The 18776-nt window shown below is 35.6% G+C and overlaps 1 protein-coding gene across 4 annotated transcripts in view; it reads left to right on the forward strand.

The window, feature by feature from the left end:
- UBE2D3 (ubiquitin conjugating enzyme E2 D3) overlaps nucleotides 1-16184 on the forward strand; it is a 29369-nt gene extending 13185 nt beyond the window's left edge. For 2 of the 4 annotated variants that reach the window (XM_079713843.1, XM_079713846.1), the window contains exons 3-6: nucleotides 8744-8821; nucleotides 10003-10108; nucleotides 12355-12448; nucleotides 14677-16184. In XM_079713843.1, coding sequence (XP_079569969.1) covers nucleotides 8744-8821; nucleotides 10003-10108; nucleotides 12355-12448; nucleotides 14677-14722 — 324 coding nt within the window. In that variant the 3' untranslated portion in view covers nucleotides 14723-16184. Of the gene's footprint in view, nucleotides 1-1755; nucleotides 1820-1909; nucleotides 1942-8743; nucleotides 8822-10002; nucleotides 10109-12354; nucleotides 12449-14676 lie in introns of those variants that run through there. The other 2 variants (XM_079713845.1, XM_079713844.1) reach the window with 2 other exon arrangements.
- Nucleotides 16185-18776: the final 2592 nt, after the last annotated feature.

Raw genomic sequence — 18776 nt, forward strand, 5'->3', positions numbered from 1 at the left:
TGTAATTAGTACTGATGAGAATCTAAGTGTTTGGAATGAATTTTCCTCCTTTCTTTAAATATGTTGAACAAATGAGGTATATTTACATGGGCAAGCATAAAAGTCTGATCTGATCTTCCAGTCATCTTAAGATTGTGACTCCTGGGATTCCCTGGCTGCCTTGATAACCTTATAAGCAGTCATAGTTTGAGATTCAGAAGCAAATTGGCAAAGTGTATATCAAGGCACTCCTTTGTCCCAGTTTTATTTTTGAGATATAATGTAATAGATGTGCAACATAATTTGATATATGTATATTGCAAAATGATTACCCCCCCCAAGGACAAGTCTTCTGCCTTGATCTTTTTTTTTAATGGAATGAATCTAGGCTGATATTCCTGAACAATTGGCTGTTTTCTAAAGTGCATTATTTTGCCCATAGTAAAGACAAATATTTGCTATGTCTTCCTGCAGTGTATTCCCTGCCTTTTTCTTAGAAGTCCATTATTATCTCAAAGGTCTATAAATCCCTGTACTGTAGGAATTTATATATAGGTATATAGAGATAAAGCTGTATAATTTTTTAAAAACTTGTAAAGAAGCAACTCTGTTTCCTTAGTAGATTATCCATATGGGTTATGCACAAGTCATGGAAGGGCTAAATTACACTTATGTTGGAAATATAAGGTCAAATGGAATTGTGGATACTGCTTGTTTTGCTAAGAGCGCAATGCTTTTCTACCTGGAGAGGTAGGTTTTTCCAGAGATATACTCAATGTTGAGTAAAAGACAAGGTTGAATTGAGGGATAAGGAGATCAAACCAAAAGGGGTACTTCCCTAACCCCATGAGAGATTTTTTAAGGAGAAAATGTGGTCACTGGGTAGTATGGTTCAGAAAAAGCAGAGTATTTAAGACAGCAGACAGTATTTAAGACAGAGCCTCTGAGATGGTCTGAAAGCTCAGCAAATAACATGAATGTTGATAACTGCCCTAAGTTCTTAACCTTGGAAAGTGTCTGATTACAACTTTTTCATTTTATAAGAGGACAGCTTTTGTTCATGTACAGGCACACCTCAGAGATATTGAGGGTTTGGTTCCAGACCACCCAAATAAAGCGAATATCACAATAAAGCAAGTCACGTGTTTTTTTTTTGTCTGTTTCCCAGTGCGTATAAAAGTTAACATTTACACTACTGTAGTCTATTAAGTGTGCAATAACATTATGTCTTAAAAAATGTACCTTAATTTAAAAATACTTTATTACTAAAAAACACTAATAGTCTGGATCTCCTGCAAGTTGTAATCTTTCTTTACTGGTAGAGGGTTTGAAATATTACAGGAGTTATCAAAATAGGATACAAAGACACAAAGTGAGCAGGTGCTGTTAGGAAGATGGCACAGGTAGCTGCAGACCTTCCATTTGTTTTAACAAAACAACCCCCCCACACCCCTACCCTGTATCCGTGAAGCATGGGAAAACGAGGTGTATGCCTGCAGTAAAACTTCATAGCGATGTGTGTGTGTGCTTTTATGAACCCCTAGCCGAGATGATTGTCTTGGTATGTGTCCATAAAATAACTGTGCCTAGTGTGTCCCAGAAACTGGACTAGGGTTACTTACGTTTTCTTTCCTAATAGAGTGTATTGTTGATGTAAGTTGTGATTATATGTCCCTTAAAGAATGGTGTAAAAATAATTGGAAGCAGACGACTGTCTTTACTTGCTTGTGTTTTCTATTATGGTTAAATGATCCAGCATTTTCTGTCTTGGTGTAGGAACTTAGTGATTTGGCCCGTGACCCTCCAGCACAATGTTCTGCAGGTCCAGTTGGGGATGATAGTAAGTAATTTTCAAGTTGATTTTTACAGTTAGTTTCAAAAAAGCTTTTGTGTATTTTTAGATAATAACAAGAGTGTTTTCTTTTTCTAGTGTTTCATTGGCAAGCCACAATTATGGGACCTGTAAGTACTGAGAATTAAGTTATTGCTTTTAATTAAAATCCAGCATTGATGTAGTTAGTAATTTTTAATTAAGCCTTTAGCTTTATTTTATTACATTGTAATTTTATTTGAGATATGCCATAGTTGTTGCACTGCTTTTGGAAGAAACAGTTGGTCATTAGTTAAGTATATTGTGTCTGTCCCTGTGTTCAGGTTCTAGAGTATATATAGCTTTTCTGTGACCTATCAAATATCTCTTCCATTCTAACTTTCTTTCATAGCAATGTAAAGTATTGTCACAGAGCTTCCTGACTTATAGCCCATTAGTTTTCTGGCTGTACCATGATATTACTCAAAGATCTTACTCTCTTATTGTAGCTGCCTAAAATCTAGCTTAATTTTATTATTTTGATATTTGAGTTTTTTAAAACTTCAGTTTCATGTAAAATTTGAATATTTTTAGGTAGATAGTGATAATTTTATTTTATTTTGGCCATGCCATGCGGCGTGTGGGATCTTAGTTCCCTGACCAGAGATTGAACCCTTGCCTCCCGCATTGGGAGTGTGGAGTCTTAACCACTGCACCGTCAGGGAAGTCTTTAGAATGTGATATTTTGAATACAGCAAAATTCCTTTCTATCCCGGGTAGATAAGAAACTGTATGTGCTGGATAATTGAATATTCAGAATTATGGATACCATCTAAGAGTTTCACAGAATTAGAGCACAGTAAAACATCCTGGGGTAAGACTGTATATCAAACAATACTTAACATTTTTTTTGACTTGGAAGGCACCTAAGGGTTTCTATTCTGAGGGGTGTGTGTGTGTGTTACTGAATTTTCTGCTTTCTTCCCCCTTTTGGTATTTTAATCTTAACATAACTGGCAGTAATGTACTAGGTGAGATAATGGTCAGTAAGTAGATATTTATAATTCTAAAAGAAGAAATGCCCTTGGAAAAAAAAGCTAGCCAGTGGGTGGGTTGGTTTAGCAAGTGTTTATTCAGCAGTTCTGATTGTAAATCACATAGAGGGGGGATATTTAGTTTAACAATTTGAGATGTGTCTGTGATTGAGATTCTAGTGAAAAAACTACAGTCAGGGTTGTTTCCAGTTACCTCAAGGTCTATTTTTACTGTTTTAAGTGCTTGCTTTTGTCTAACTGGTGACAAAACTGTGATTCCCGCCCAGCCCCGCCCCCCCTTAAATACACATAGTTAAGTAAGTCATGGCTTACCCAGTTTGGCCCATACAAAGTTTTATTTTTTGGCCCTGACCTGGGATCAAACCCGTGCCCTTTGCAGCAGAAGCGCGGAGTCTTAACCACTGGACCGCCAGGGAGGTGCTGGCCCACACAGTGTTTTACACGTTGACAATCTTCACATAAAAACCCTGTCACTAGACCCTCCTTCTGCAAGCGTGGGGTGGAGTAGCAGCTGCCTCCTTTCTTCAGAAAGTGTGTGTCTGCCACAATTGCCACCAGGTCCACTTAGGCACTTACAGTTGAAACTTCTAGAATTTTCCCATTATAGATCACCAATTTTCAAAGCAAAGAATTCAGTAAAATGCCTTGCCATATCTATACCAAATAAAGCTCATCTTTGGTTCAGAGTGCTTAAGATAGTCTCATTATAAAAATTAGTTGTCTGTACTAATAAAGCACAAAAGAGTTGGTAGTCAAGACTTAAAATTGGGTGGTGTGCGTAATAAACCAACTTTTAAATCAGTGTAATGTTTTTCTGCTTGACTTTTGAGTCTTCGTTATTTTATTTATTCCTTTCCAAAAGGTAAGGAATACACCTATAGTAAATCAAAGTGAAGCATAATTGAGGCGTTTGTTAGTAATTTTCCACAGAATAGAAGATTGCTTATCCTGAAGAATTTTTCAGCTGTTAATTTGCTTTTACTTTCAGGAAACATTTTTCATTTATATGTATTTCAGATTATGGCTATGCTTTGGTATTTTTTTTCAGCAACCTTTTAATATAAAGGAATAGCAGTTTTCTGCTTTTGAAAACAGATATTTCATTTTCAGAACTATTTAAATATTCCCTGATTAACAAGAGCAAAAAATATATTTATACCATAGCAGCATAGTTCTGCTTTAGTAACATTAGTCTCTGAAATGTACTTGTTTTCTGAGGAGGTTAATTTTCACTATTGGGTAATTTCAGGAATGAGTCAAAAGTTATAAAAACTCACCCAAAATGCAGATTTTAACTGCGCGTTTTGTAAGTAAGCACCTAAGTTTAGATGCCAGCTTGTAAATGGTTAACAATTATCCTTACTATGAAGTGTATCAATGAAACAACCATGCTGTTTTGGCTTTTGACTGCATCTTTATGACAGAACGTCACAGTTTGATTAGATAATATTATTTTGTTAGTATGCCTACCCTAAGTGGCATGCAGATGTGATCCAAAACAGTAGGGCTAGTGGTGGCATAACAATCCATAAATTGCAGATTTGCTGAAAGAATAAACGTTAACAAAATTACTTTTGCTTTGGAGTGCTTCTTAGGTCAAAGTGATGGCAGTGTCACAGAACTAAAGATTTCTGACTCTCTAAGGTGTGGATCGTCTAATTGAGGTTTCATGACAGAGTTACTATTGGATTTTGGTGGATTATAGTAAGGAAATCTTCTTGATGATTGAACAAAAATGCTTGGTTCTTAAAAATTACGTGCTAGCTTATTCTTTCCAAAGGCAAGATACTGCGGAAGCAAAAATGCCGATAAAAATAAACCGTTGAAAGAAGGTGGCAGTGTTGCTCGTTATGTGGTTTTTAAACTTTTGTTGGTTATTTTGTGCTATGTTAAGGGAAATTTCCATGAAGAATTGATGCAGTGAGGAGAAACTAACTTCCTTACCTATTGTTTCTGATATTTATATGCTTGACTTTTTTTAATTGTAAACGGAGCTGACAGAAAGACATTGTTGAAATTATTTTGAGAACCACGTTAACTTCCATCTAATCTGTGATATATAGCCGTAGAAGAAAGTACCGTATCTGTGAATAATGTAACTGTTGGCAGCCTGAGCAGAATCAGATACAAAAACCATCTGAAGTAAAATATTTGGTCCATCTGAAGTAAGATCTTGAACTAAAGCAGTGGGTATTGTTTTATTGTTACATAAGGGTGAATTTTTCAGTTTATGTTGTTTATTATGTTTTTCCTGCGAAGGCTAATAATATGTGAAAACTCCTCTTTAGTACCTCACTCTTTGCGGTATGTGGGCCTCTCACTGTTGTGGCCTCTCCCGTTGCGGAGCACAGGCTCCGGATATGCAGGCTCATTGGCCATGGCTCACAGGCCCAGCCACTCCGCGGCATGTGGGATCTTCCCGGACCATGGCACGAACCTGTGTCCCCTGCATCGACAGGTGGACTCTCAACCACTGCACCACCAGGGAAAGCCCCGTACCTTACTCTTTAAGGAGCTTTATAGTCTAGTGTAAGAGGAAAACACAAGGAAGTTAAAATTATGTTGGATAATAGTGTACAGAACAAGATATTTTAAAAAGGACAGCCTGCAGTTTGTACTAAAGGGAGGGCTGTATTATTTATCTTTTTTAAGACATTTAAGCACAAGATGGACCCTATAGTATAGGTAGGGTCCTGTGGGTAAGGAAGACTATTCCAAGTAGGGAAAGAAACAGGAGAAAAAGGAGATGTGAAACATCCTTATTTTATGTGCAATACAGAGAGTGTATTCTGGAGAAGAGGTGGAAGATGAGACTAACTAGATGGGTGGAAATCAGATCATTAAAGCACAGGAGTTTGAACTTTAATCTTGAAAGCTGTGCTAGATTTCAAGCTGGAGAGTAACTTGTACCTTGAAAAGACCACTTCAGCATTAGTGTGAGGCATAAATTGGAGGGAAGCCAGAGTGAAGGCAGGAATACTACCAATAGTAAACCATTGCCATAATGTAGACAAAAGGTAGTAAGATCTTGAACTAAAGCATGGGTATAAAGGAGAGGAGTCTGGTTCAGGAGACTTCAAGGGTCTTTGACATTTGGTAACTACTGTGAGGAGATGGGAAAGGATCAATGATGAGATCCTAGTTTGTGGCTTCACGATTGTGGTTTGAGTCTTTGACACATGAGACATCCAAGTAGAAATATTCAGTAGGCATTTGAATATATGTCCTGGAATGAATAACTACACTAGAGATAGATTCCAGAGTTCCCAAAATAAGTGTGGGACAGGAGATAGAAGCAGAAGATGGATCCGTAGGAATACCAATACATTACAGTTGCCTTAGGGGAAGAGTACAGACACTGAGGGAGAAGCAACTTGGACAAATTTGAGCAGAACCAGGGTAGAAGGTTTCTAAAAAAGAGATACAATATGTATTCTGGATTTCTAAGATTGGGTCAATTTGCTGATCAGTGTATTCCTTTTTGTTTTTCTTGGTGTATTTGTTTGCTGTCAATTTATGGTAAATTTGATATAGAGCCTCAATTTTTTTAGATGACATAGTTTGGTTATGGTTTTTACCAGTTTTTCCTCTTTTATTTGCTGGAATTTTAGTGTTAATTTGTAACATTGAAATGTTTTCATTCTGTAAGTTCTTTTTTTTGAAAAAGTGAAATGAAATTTGGCTTTGCCTAAATCTTACTGTTAGACTGCCTTTAAGAAACAGTCAGATACAGTGCTTGATTGTATGAAACTTGGAATGAAAGCTTAAACAGAACTTTTGGAATTGGCTTTAATGAAAACTTAATGTTTTGGGGTTACCCTTAAATTGTTAATTGTACTCAGTACAAACATATATCTTAAGTATGAGCCTGTTTTCTAAAAGGGTATGCTGTTTGAAGCATCTATTTCCAGTTAATGTAGCTTTATTATTTAACAATGATATATTGGTCTAATAAGTTCGGATCACATCCTGGTGCCTTGCTTTGATTTGTTTTTCTGTACTTCTCAAATGCTGTTTTGCAGTCTTAGTTTTTTTAATTAAAATTTTTTGTAGGCACTATGAAAAGGAGGGACTTGGGAGTAGGAAAGACTTATTTAGAGAGTAGTACTTCCATTTAATAGTGATGTTTCTTTGAACTTGATTATCAGTAAGTTGACCTTTCTCCTTTAAAGCCCAGGTATATACCCTTGTTCATTTGTCATAATAGCTATAACATTTCACTGTATGTCTCTTTACCAGACTGTAAACTCATCAAGATAAGAAATTGTTCTGTGTCCCTTACATATACTTAGTAAATAGAACGGCAGAGTTAAAGTAATTCAACTAATGTTTAATTATTTTACAGAGGTCTGGGGATTAAATGAACTTACAGCATCAGACCTGTAAAGGTTATTTGCCTCACATACAGAGTGAGCATAGAAAAAGGCTCATATTAGTGCTGTATACATCCTCACTCAAATGCAGAGGAATAGGTGTTGGTAATAACTCAAATTTTCAAACACGTCTTCAGGTTGGCTCTTTGCATAGCCAGAGACAATTACGCAGTCCCTTTTTTAAAAAAAACGTTGACCTTAAAATCCTTGAGTGGGTCACCATCTTTTGTCGTCATTCTTTGATCCGAGTCAGGCAGGGGTTTTCAGAAGACCTGGGTTTGAATCCTGGTTCTATCGTGTACCAATTGTATACTTCACTAAGTTACTTCAAGTCCTATTTTACTCAACTCATAAAATGGGAACAATATCTTTTTCCTTTTATTGGTTAATAAATTAAATGTAAAATACTAGCAAATGTTACTCCCAAATGTTACTTCATACTAACATTGTATAGTATTTATTTACTGAGGAGTTCTTCATACTCAAAGTGGGCAAGACAGCTAAGGAGAAAAAGTAGTGCTATAGCTTAAAATTTTGTATTTTCTGTTGAAATGGACCAAACAAACATTCCACAGTTTTCCAAATCTAGTAATCCTGTGTATTGATTGGCTGTAGAGAACTCAGTAGTGTGCTTTTGAAGAAAAGACTTCATGGTTTTTATTTTTTTAATTTATTTTTTTTTATTTTTGGCTGCATTGGGTCTTCGTTGCTGCGCACGGGCTTTCTCCAGTTGCGGCGAGCCGGGGCTAGTCTTCATTGCGGTGTGCGGGCTTCTCATTGTGGTGGCTCTTCTTGTTGCGGAGCACTGGCTCTGAGCACGTGGGCTTCAGTAGTTGTGGCGCAGGGGCTTAGTTGCTCCGCGGCATGTGGGATCTTCCTGGACCGGGGCTCGAACCCGTGTTCCCTGCATTGGCAGGCAGATTCTTAAACACTGTGCCACCAGGCAAGTCCCAAGACTTCATGGTTTTTAAATGAGAATTTTGAGGAGCCAGTTGGAAACTAAACTTTCTTTAAAAACATATTCTGTTTCTGTTCTACTTCTCCTACTGAAGGGAGTTGTTATGTTACCTACAAGACCTAACTTTTTGGTTTGCCAGTAACCAGGATAGCCTCTTGAGTTACAAAGCCATTTGTGTATATATGACTATCATTAGAAGAAATATTCTACAAATAAATGTAAACTTATATTTTCAAGTTATAATTCGGTACATTTTTATGTAGAGTTTTATTGCTAAGTATACTTTGTGAAAATTGGGGTCTAGAACCTTGTGTTTCTGGGTTATTTTTTCTAAATTTCTTTAACTTACATAAAGTAGGATCTGTGTAAATTAGGGTTCATTGTTCTATAGTAAATATTGTGATTTTTCACTAATACGAACTTCATTGTGGAATAATTTAGACTCTTGCAGTGCAAATAGGTAATTTTGCTTCATATTAGAGAAATGCTTAGAAAATAGAAATGTTACATGAATTATCTAGCAATAACATGTAAAATAGCAGAGTTAAGCATATTTTTCTTTTCACAGAATGACAGCCCATATCAAGGCGGTGTATTCTTTTTGACAATTCATTTTCCTACAGACTACCCCTTCAAACCACCTAAGGCAAGTATTTCCCCTCCAAATCTGTGAGTATAGATTTGTGTTCTATTCCAGAAATAAGAATTTCTAATTCTTAGAAATTAGGGTTCTGTGTAAGTCAAGGCTAAATTGATATGAATGTATAGTGAATAAGAATAATTGAGGATGAATGTATATATTGAGTTGAATCACTGATGTTGAATGCTGACTCTTAACCTTTAGTTAAAAGAGCAGCTAAATCTGGATTTGAACTTTGTAAGTGGAGGTGAGAATTGCCGTATCCTTAATGTTGCAAGGCTCAAATATACCATGTGAAAGCTTTTTTTATTTTCCCCTTTATTGTGCTCATACGGATTTGGATTATTACCCCTAGTGTCTTATAATACTAGGCTTCCAAATATCCAACTTAAGTATGCATTTTCACATGTTGCTAAAAATTATACCGTATTTGTATTGGGGTTCAGACAGACTGTAATACATTTTGGGCTTTGAGCTTGCACACGTAACAGTAAATTTATCAAAACTCAAGAGTTGCTTAATGCACTGGGGTGACTGGTTTATAGGTCTTAAAAGCATGTGGTCCTTAACTTTTCAGAGCCATTGAGATAAACTCAATCTATATGAATAACTATGGAAGATAATATATATAGAACATTGGCACTTCACTAAAACTATCTTCACAGTTATAGGTGCAATATGACAGTTCTTTTAGATGAAATGCCTTTGTGATATTCAAATTTGTGTTTTTTATGTACAGTGGAAATGGAGGGTCAAATACATACCTTTGTAGCTCGATGCCTTAAATGAGCTGGCCTGTGTGTTTTGGTTTACATTTGGAAGTTTCTTATTTTTAAGTGAATGTTAAATACCCTTCAAATGGCTCTTTGATACTCATGATATGGTAGGGCCAAAAGTTAACCTTCAGAACAACCCACCATATCATTGACAATAAAATTTTTGCCCCAAAGTTGTATTTTCCATTTTAATTAAAAATAGGGGAGCCCCTGAGGGATCTTGGTCAGAATATAGAAACCAGTTGCTGTAATATTTGGTCCTTTTAGGTGTATTAATTAGGTTTTAGCTGTTTGATTTTTTAGAATTTTAACAGTATTCTGAGTCTTGCTAAAGTCTTCTGCCAGAGTTTAGGGTGCTTGTTTTTATTTGGGAAAAATACCTAAAGTTTTTGTTTTTGTTTTTGTTTTTAGGTTGCATTTACAACAAGAATTTATCATCCAAATATTAACAGTAATGGCAGCATTTGTCTCGATATTCTAAGATCACAGTGGTCTCCTGCTTTAACTATTTCTAAAGGTAAAATAGTTTTAGAGAAAGTCTTGAGAGGCTGATTTTCTAATAGTTAAAGGAGTTTCATTTTTGGGCCTACTTTTCTAAGTATTTTTATAATGACAACTTTTTGACAAAGGTGGGGAAAGGAACAAGAAGTTACATCATTTTTTCTCGTTCAGCAGTATTGATTTAAAAACATTTTGTGGGAAGAAGTTAACATTCAAATGGGGGAGGCATTATTTGCAAATAACAGTAGCAATGTTTATTTTAATTGATTTCTGCAGTATTTTTCAGTCCCAAGCCACCTGCACATCTCATACAGTCCTTGCCTTTTAGCTAAAATGATACACCGAAAGTTAATAGAGCTTTTGAAACTTGAGCTTTCTTACAGAAAAATTGTGGTTTTCCTTTCCTGTGTTTATTATTTTTTAGATAAAAAACCTTTTTAAAAACCTTTAGTTAGGTGTTTTGTGATCATGGTAGGTTGTTCCTACCTAATAATAGTCTAAAATGTATAGTTTTGGGAAGGTCTGTAGATAAATTCTCTTCTACTTTAATAGGGATCCATTGTGTGACATCTTTAATAGGTTGTCCAGTCTCCATGTCAATATCCCAGATGGAGATGGAGTGTCTCTCCATCTCTTACTCTTTGAATGACTCTGGTGGCTTTTATGTCGCTTTTACCCCACAAATAAAATCATCTAACACAAAACTATTTAATGGGAAGGAAGTCTGCCTTTTAGTAATTTTCAGTTTTTGGGTATTGACATTCCTTAGTACACAAAATTAGTTTTTAACGTTGCTAATTATGACAGTATTTCAGATATTTGAGGATAGCAGCTAACTCGAAGCATTCTCAATTTCTGGCTGAGTACTTACTGCAGCATTCCCCAAATTGTTTCTTGAAATAGTTAATAGTGTTTTACCAAAAGTTTTATGAGTATGGTAAATGCAAAGTGAAACTGGTTTTGTTTGTTCATTTGTTTTTTAAGGCAGGACATCATAAAGCCTCTCATATGCTTGTACAGTGCTTTTGAATCGCCTAAAGGGACTGTGTAGCGTTCCCAAAATTTTATTTGATAGGAAATACTTTTTGCGGGGAGAAAGAAAAACAATTTGGGTGAATGCTGCTGTAATTCTTTCAAGTGCGGCATAATTTTAGGCCTATTTTTCACCCTCTTGGCTACATTCAAGTTTCTTTTCAGATCAGACTCTGTTAACACCAGATATCTGGTATTAAGAAAGCTTTAATACTAGGTTCCAGGTTATTTTTTTAACCATCGTTGGAAATGCAGTGTAATACTGAACACTTCTTCTATAAATGTGGGTTTAGTTTTATATCTGCCCCCGCACTTGGGTTTAAAATTATATGTGCGATAATGTTGTTTTTTGACCACTTTAAGCTTTTATATCTTAAACTTTTATAAAAACCTTGCACAGTGTCTGGCACATAACAGACATTCAGAATGAATTAGGTACATGTTCCATGATGCTTGGCATCTTTTAAGTTGATATTTTGAACAGGGCAGGGTAAGAGCTAGAGTTGAAGGCCCATTTAGTAATAGATCTTGGCGTTTTTAAATTTAACCAGTACTCTTGGGATATGGTCTCTACCTTATAAATTCAGGGAGACAAAACATACAGTCAGTGGGGGCAGTTGTGAATTTCTGTGAAACTCCCCCGAGAGCAGGACAGAAAGTGGATTTTTTTATCATGGCAAACAGCTAAGAATAATACTGCACAGATGTTCCCCAGATATTTTTATTCAAGGTCCCCCCACCCTGCAGAGTACCAAGAAACTCCAGTTACTTAAATTCTTATACCACTTAACTTAAAAGGTAATACAGGGAATTCCCTCGTGGTCCAGTGGTTAGAGCTCTGCACTTCTGCTACAGGGGGCACGGGTTCTATCCCTGGTTGGGGAACTAAGATCCCACATGGCTTGCAGAATGGCAAAAAAAAAAAAAGAAAAAAAGAAAAGTAATATAAACTAATATGGCATCATTTGACTGTCTTAGAACCCCTGATTTTGGCAGATTTTTATAGCTAATCAGTAAACTTGATGCCAGCAAATATCTATTTTTAGTATTTCTTACCTACCAGGAACTTGTCTCCTATAAAGCAGAATCTCTGTAAAGCTTTGTCTTATGGAGATTAAGATATAAACTAATAAAAATCTTTTGAAGATTGAGGTTTATAATACATGTTTTTAAATACTTGTATTTATCCAAATTCCTGATGATAGGTAACAGGCATTTGTTTTCTTCCAGTTCTTTTATCCATTTGTTCACTGCTATGTGATCCAAACCCAGATGACCCCCTAGTGCCAGAGATTGCACGGATCTATAAAACAGACAGAGATAAGTAAGTATGTACTAGTTTAAGAAAGCAGTATAAAAAGTGGCTTTTCTTAATGAGTTAGGCTTATACTTTGCTGTAAGTCGTCATGGCAACGCCAAGAAGACTTGATGCTTATTTCTGGTAAGATGATAGTTGAAATGTACAGAAAGCCAGTTACTGAAATGTGATTTTTTTTTTTAATTACTAGGTTTTGGTTTATGTGGCAATAAATAGCCCATCTAAAATGTTTTATTTTTCTAACATGTTCAATGTTTTGTCACTTTGTTTTGAGGAAGAAAGGTATTTTTTCTTCACCCCAATTATGTTTTTGAAAAAAAATACCGGTACTGTTGTAAAAATTTGGTCTAAATTTTTTATATATTGAATTCTTTATGTATGTACAACTTTACCATTATAACTTTTGTATGTTATAATTAATGCTAAGTATACTTGTTCAATTAGGTACAATAGGTTAGCAAGAGAGTGGACAGAGAAATACGCTATGTTGTAGGGTAAGAGGATCTGCACTCTATGGTGCGCTTATTCATGGTACTGCCAGCACTTGAGTGCTGCATGCATTAAGGCACTGGATTAACTAACAAAAGGTAACAGATGTGGCAGTTTTCTGAAAACTGTACATTTAACTGCTTGATCTCTGTTTAGCGTGAAAGTATACCCAATAGTCATTATTGCTTGAGAGTATTTTTGCATGGCAAACCAGTTATCTAGCACCAGTAAGAAAAGAAAATTTGAGTTTCTTTTTCAAACTACTACAGTATTTAAATTTTAACTTTAAAATTGGTATATTTTAAACTTCAGTACTATATGGAATGTGGTAACTTGGTTAAAATTTTGCCAAGAGATAACAGTGTAAGGGAGAAACACTTTTAAGCCTCACCATCTATACTAAATGTTCATTACTGACAAGCATGCATTAGTGTCAGCTATACTTTGTGGCTCCCCGTATGCTAAATAAAAACCTTTGTTTTAAAGTGCTGGCTTTACAAGAGGTATCCTTAAATGAGGTAACCATGAACTGGAGGAAAGAATTTTTATATGTTAAAGTTAGAAAAATGGTTGAATTATGTTTAGTTCTCGGTTTGAAATGAAGTTAGTTAATATTTTATAGAGGTCAAACTGTAAATATAAATCAAAAGTTCTCCTATGCCCTTTTATATATTTGTTTCTTAAAGTTACCACTTCATTGTTTGTTCGGGTAAGTAGCCTGTGGCATGGTTGTAATACAAGGAGAAATTGGTAACATTTTATCAGTATTAGTGATCTTCCTCAGTAATAAATAACCTTACTCATGTATGAATTACCTGTTGCTCTTTTAAAACAAAGATGCCCCCAGTTGTACTCCAGAGTCTCATTCATCAGGTCTCAAGTGGGGCTTGTTAGCGCCAATCACCACACTTTAAAAATAACGTGGTTTTGGGCTTCCCTGGTGGCGCAGTGGTTGAGAGTCCACCTGCTGATGCAGGGGACATGGGTTCGTGCCCTGGTCCGGGAAGATCCCACATGCCGTGGAGCGGCTGGGCCTGTGAGCCATGGCTGCTGAGCCTGTGCGTCTGGAGCCTGTGCTCCGCAACGGGAGAGGCCACAACAGTGAGAGGCCCGCGTACCGCAAAAAAAAAAAAAAAAAGTAACGTGGTTTTGATGAACACATGACACACCCACCTCGTCTTGAAAATTACTGCTCTTTTATCACCTTAACCCAGCGTCTTACTTTTCTGCCTGTGCCGAAGTCTCAAAGGCATTTTCTCTTTTGGTAATATCCAGGGTCAAGTAACTTTTCAAAGTCTAGGATTCAGATTAAAATGTTTTAGTTCATTATTTGGTCTGACTTTAATGGAAATTGCTATAGATGTACAGAATCTGCTGTTCTGATGAATTGTAAAAAAAAAATTTTTAATGTTAAAATTTGTTGGAATGGATACTAGTTGTAGAGTTTCTAATAGAACATTAGCTCAGTGGTAGGAGACAGAAAAGGTCTTTGATTTTTGTTAGCCATTCTATGTGTTTATTAAAATACTGCTTTCAGTGTATTAGGACATTGTGTTGAAGCATAAAGTTCTCGTTTCCTACAGTGCTTTGAGTATCAGTGCTTTTTCTTCCTTGTTGGCTTTATTCTAATCATAGCCATTAAAGGTGACTCCCTGGTGAGTCTAGAGGTAAAATAGATTCTTTCCTTCCCTTTTAAGTATTAAAAATTATTTTAACTTTTTAAATAACATCTTTTTTATTTACAGGTACAACAGAATATCTCGGGAATGGACTCAGAAGTATGCCATGTGATGCTACCTTAAAGTCAGAATAACCTGCATTATAGCTGGAATAAACTTTAAATTACTGTTCCTTTTTTGATTTTCTTATCCGGCTGCTCCCCTATCAGACCTCATCTTTTTTAATTTTATTTTTTGTTTACCTCCCTCCATTCATTCACATGCTCATCTGAGAAGACTTAAGTTCTTCCAGCTTTGGACAATAACTGCTTTTAGAAACTGTAAAGTAGTTACAAGAGAACAGTTGCCCAAGATTCAGAATTTTTTAAAAAATGGAGCATGTGTATTATGTGGCCAATGTCTTCACTCTAACTTGGTTATGAGACTAAAACCATTCCTCACTGCTCTAACATGCTGAAGAATCATCAGAGGGGGAGGGAGATGGATGCTCAGTTGCCACATCAAAGGAAGCAGCATTATTCTAGCAGCATCCATCTTGTGTAAGCCTTCCACTGTTAGAGATTTGAGGTTACATGATATACTTTATGCTCATAACTGATGTGGCTGGAGAATTGGTATTGAATTTATAGCATCAGCAGAACAGAAAATGTGATGTATTTTATGCATGTCAATAAAGGAATGACCTGTTCTTGTTCTACAGAGAATGGAAATTGGAAGTCAAACACCCTTTGTATTCCAAAATAGGGTCTCAAACATTTTGTAATTTTCATTTAAATTGTTAGGAGGCTTGGAGCTATTAGTTAATCTATCTTCCAATACACTGTTTAATATAGCACTGAATAAATGATGCAAGTTGTCAATGGATGAGTGATCAACTAATAGCTCTGCTAGTAATTGATTTATTTTTCTTCAATAAAGTTGCATAAACCAATGAGTTAGCTGCCTGGATTAATCAGTATGGGAAACAATCTTTTGTAAATGCAAAGCTGTTTTTTGTATATACTGTTGGGATTTGCTTCATTGTTTGACATCAAATGATGATGTAAAGTTCTAGAGAGTGAATATTTTGCCATGTTCAGTTAAAAGTGTGCAGTCTGTTACAGGTTGACACATTGTTTGACCTGATTTATGCAGAATTAATAAGCTATTCAGATAGTGTAGCTTTAGTATGCTGCACATGATACTGGCAGCCCGGGAGTTCATTGATGGACTTGGGACCCAGCAGTTTTGAAACATGTATGTGGAGTTTAAGAAATTTATTTTCCAGGTGCAACCCCCATCTAACTAAATTTTTTCTTCACCTTGTACACTTGACAGCTGAAAAAAACATAACATGGGAGTAATAATGGGTCAAAATTTACAAAATAAAGTACTGTTTTGGTGTGGGAGTTGTCATAAGGCTATGTTGAAGTGACTTAACTATGTGGGATATTGAGTTTTTTTTTTTTTAATGGAGTGAGTATCCATTAAAATGAATTTGTTCAGCCACTTACATTAATGAGCATTTAACTGCAACAGATATCATTTCAGGTGACTTAACATGAATGAATAAAAGTCAATGCTATTGGATTATTTTTTGTTTGACAAGTGCTATCTGTGCCACTTATTTAACTTCTGTAGTAACAAGGGCATTATCATTCTTCACCCTTCCTAATTCTGACCCTATAGTTTTATTACTTTTTCCTAGTTATTTTGATTTGTCCATTGCTTTCTTACAGTCCTGTATTCAATTTCTAGCACATCGGTGACTTTTCCACTTCCACATTTTTGCACTGCTTACACTTATGTGCAATCTTATTCCTTGTCTGCGCACAGATGTGGAAAGTTAGATATAAAATAAATGTTAAAGCTTGATTTTTATAAACATTTTAATATGTAGTTTGGACATGATTTATTGACTTAAGGTTCTTCTCTAAACTGAAAGTGAAATGCATGCCTTCCGAAGATGTTTTGGCTTTGTTAATTCTGTAATAAGCATTTCATTGAGAAATATCAATCCAGTTATACAATTTTCCAATGAGTGAATTTTTCGTTTTATCTTTTGCTTTAAAAATAACTCAAGGGTAGATGTCATACTGTTAAAACTGTTGGATTCAAAGTACAAATGAGAAATTAGTAACATACCTCTCCACAAGGTAAGAAACTTTTTTTTGCTCTATTTTTAGAATAAATTCTGAGATTCCCTCAAAATAACAGCTTTTATAGTAGGCATATCATTTCTTAAAAGCCAACCACGAATAAAACATACTTGTCAGAGCTTCTGGATTCCTAATTGGCTTTCAAATTGACCTTTTTAGCCATAGACGGCCCTTAAGTGTTTATAGAGATGACTTCCTTAAACTATTGTCATAATGATTAGTAGATGTGTCCAGTTCTCTGTATCTTTTGACTTGATGCTTTCTATATTTCGTATGTCACTTCTAAGGGAATAAGCCATAAAGGCTTCTCCAGGTTTAAGAGAACAGTTAAGTACCTGGAAAACCAACATTTTTGAATGTATGAACACTGGACTTGAGATCATCTGCAATGAAACCTTCAAAAGAATCCAAGAATTTGTCCTTTTCCCCCCCATATATATTACTAGTGCCATGTATAGGACTGAAGTGATCGTTAGATTAAAAATTGATTTTGGTTCTTCCTGTTTCCTATGTCTTTTAATGCATAACTCAGATTTTAAATACTTAAGTTTCTCTTAATCTATGGGAATTATAGTCCAGTTGACCTGTTAATGATAAATTATATTTTAAGTGACTCATTTTTATTCCTGGGCAGGTTTGCAATGTGATAATCAGATTTAAAAGAAAAAAAATAACTTACTACTCTGCTTTCTTGTGTGGGTGTACTCACAATTTTTTAAAGTATGAACCACAGTTAACTGGTGGTCTCAGGGGTAGTGAAACACTCACTTTTTTTTTTTAATGGCTTAGTTGATATACTTCAGATACTGATCATGCTGTGTTAGTGATTTTGGAAGTGACTCAAATTAGCCATGTTTTGTGTTGGCATAACAAAACTGTTAAATGATTGTTGATTACAGTTTTAAGTGAATTTGTCTCTATTTTATGAGGAACCCAGTGCAAGTCACTAAATATTGTCTAATAGTGACATCTGCATAACACTTGTAATAGCTAAGGTTAATAGAGCTTAAAGGATTGTTACCATTAAAGTCTGTGTTTAAAGACACTCTGGTCTTAACTCGGTAATTCCAGCTAACGTGAAATCCACACTTAACTTTATACTGTGTGTGAGTTCTATTTTTGAATTTCTTAAAGTTATAACAAAAACTATGGTCTGTAAAGAATTTAGGACAGTGATTCTCAAAACGTGACCCCAAGACCAGCAATAATCAGTATCATTTGGGAAGTTCTCTAAAATGGAAGTTATCAGACCCCACTCCCGGCCATGATTGAGAAACTATGGAATGGTACCCAGTGGCCTGTTTGGAAAAACCATCCAGGTGAAGGCTGTTCCTAGTTCTCCCTTGTAGTAGACTACGGCAGTGATACTTCTGACCCTGTGATGATTTTACTCATTTTAGTCTTGATGTTTCATGGCTGTAAGAGAACTTGTTATATTGTATGCCCAAGTATTACATTTCTAACAATGACAAATTCATAGTACTTTTAATATTGTGGGTTGATTTACATGTTTACTTAATAATATTAAGATTTATTAACATCCTACAGTGAACTAATTTGAGTAACAGTCTAACCCATTGACATTCAAATTTATAACTAAGACCTAACTTTATTCTGGGTATGCATAATTCAGCCAATAGCCAAGTATTAGTTAAAATGAGTAACGAGGTGCAAGAGTTTTCCTGCTGAGGGTTGGCTAGATAACCTAACTGAACAAGGATTTGAGCCCTGGTCTCATTCTGTGGCCTAAGCAACTTTTGGGGGGCTGTGGGAGGTGGTTTGAAAACGTAAGATGTCATGTTAAGGGTATTGGCAATCTTCATTGAATTTAGAAGATACTGAACGTACCCTAAGGTAGCTATTAAAACTTTCTACTCTCCCAGTATAATAGAAAAATAAACAGGGTATTTGTTCCAGAATTTTCAGACGTGACAGCCCCTCCCCCTCCAAAATAAAAGTTATGGAAGAACTTGTGTTGAAAGGTCAAAAAGTTCTAGGAAGACTAGGAAGATTGCAGTTAGCCGAGTT

This window comes from Hyperoodon ampullatus (assembly GCF_949752795.1).
Source record: "Hyperoodon ampullatus genome assembly, chromosome: 1".
In the NCBI taxonomy this organism is placed as follows: domain Eukaryota; kingdom Metazoa; phylum Chordata; class Mammalia; order Artiodactyla; family Ziphiidae; genus Hyperoodon; species Hyperoodon ampullatus.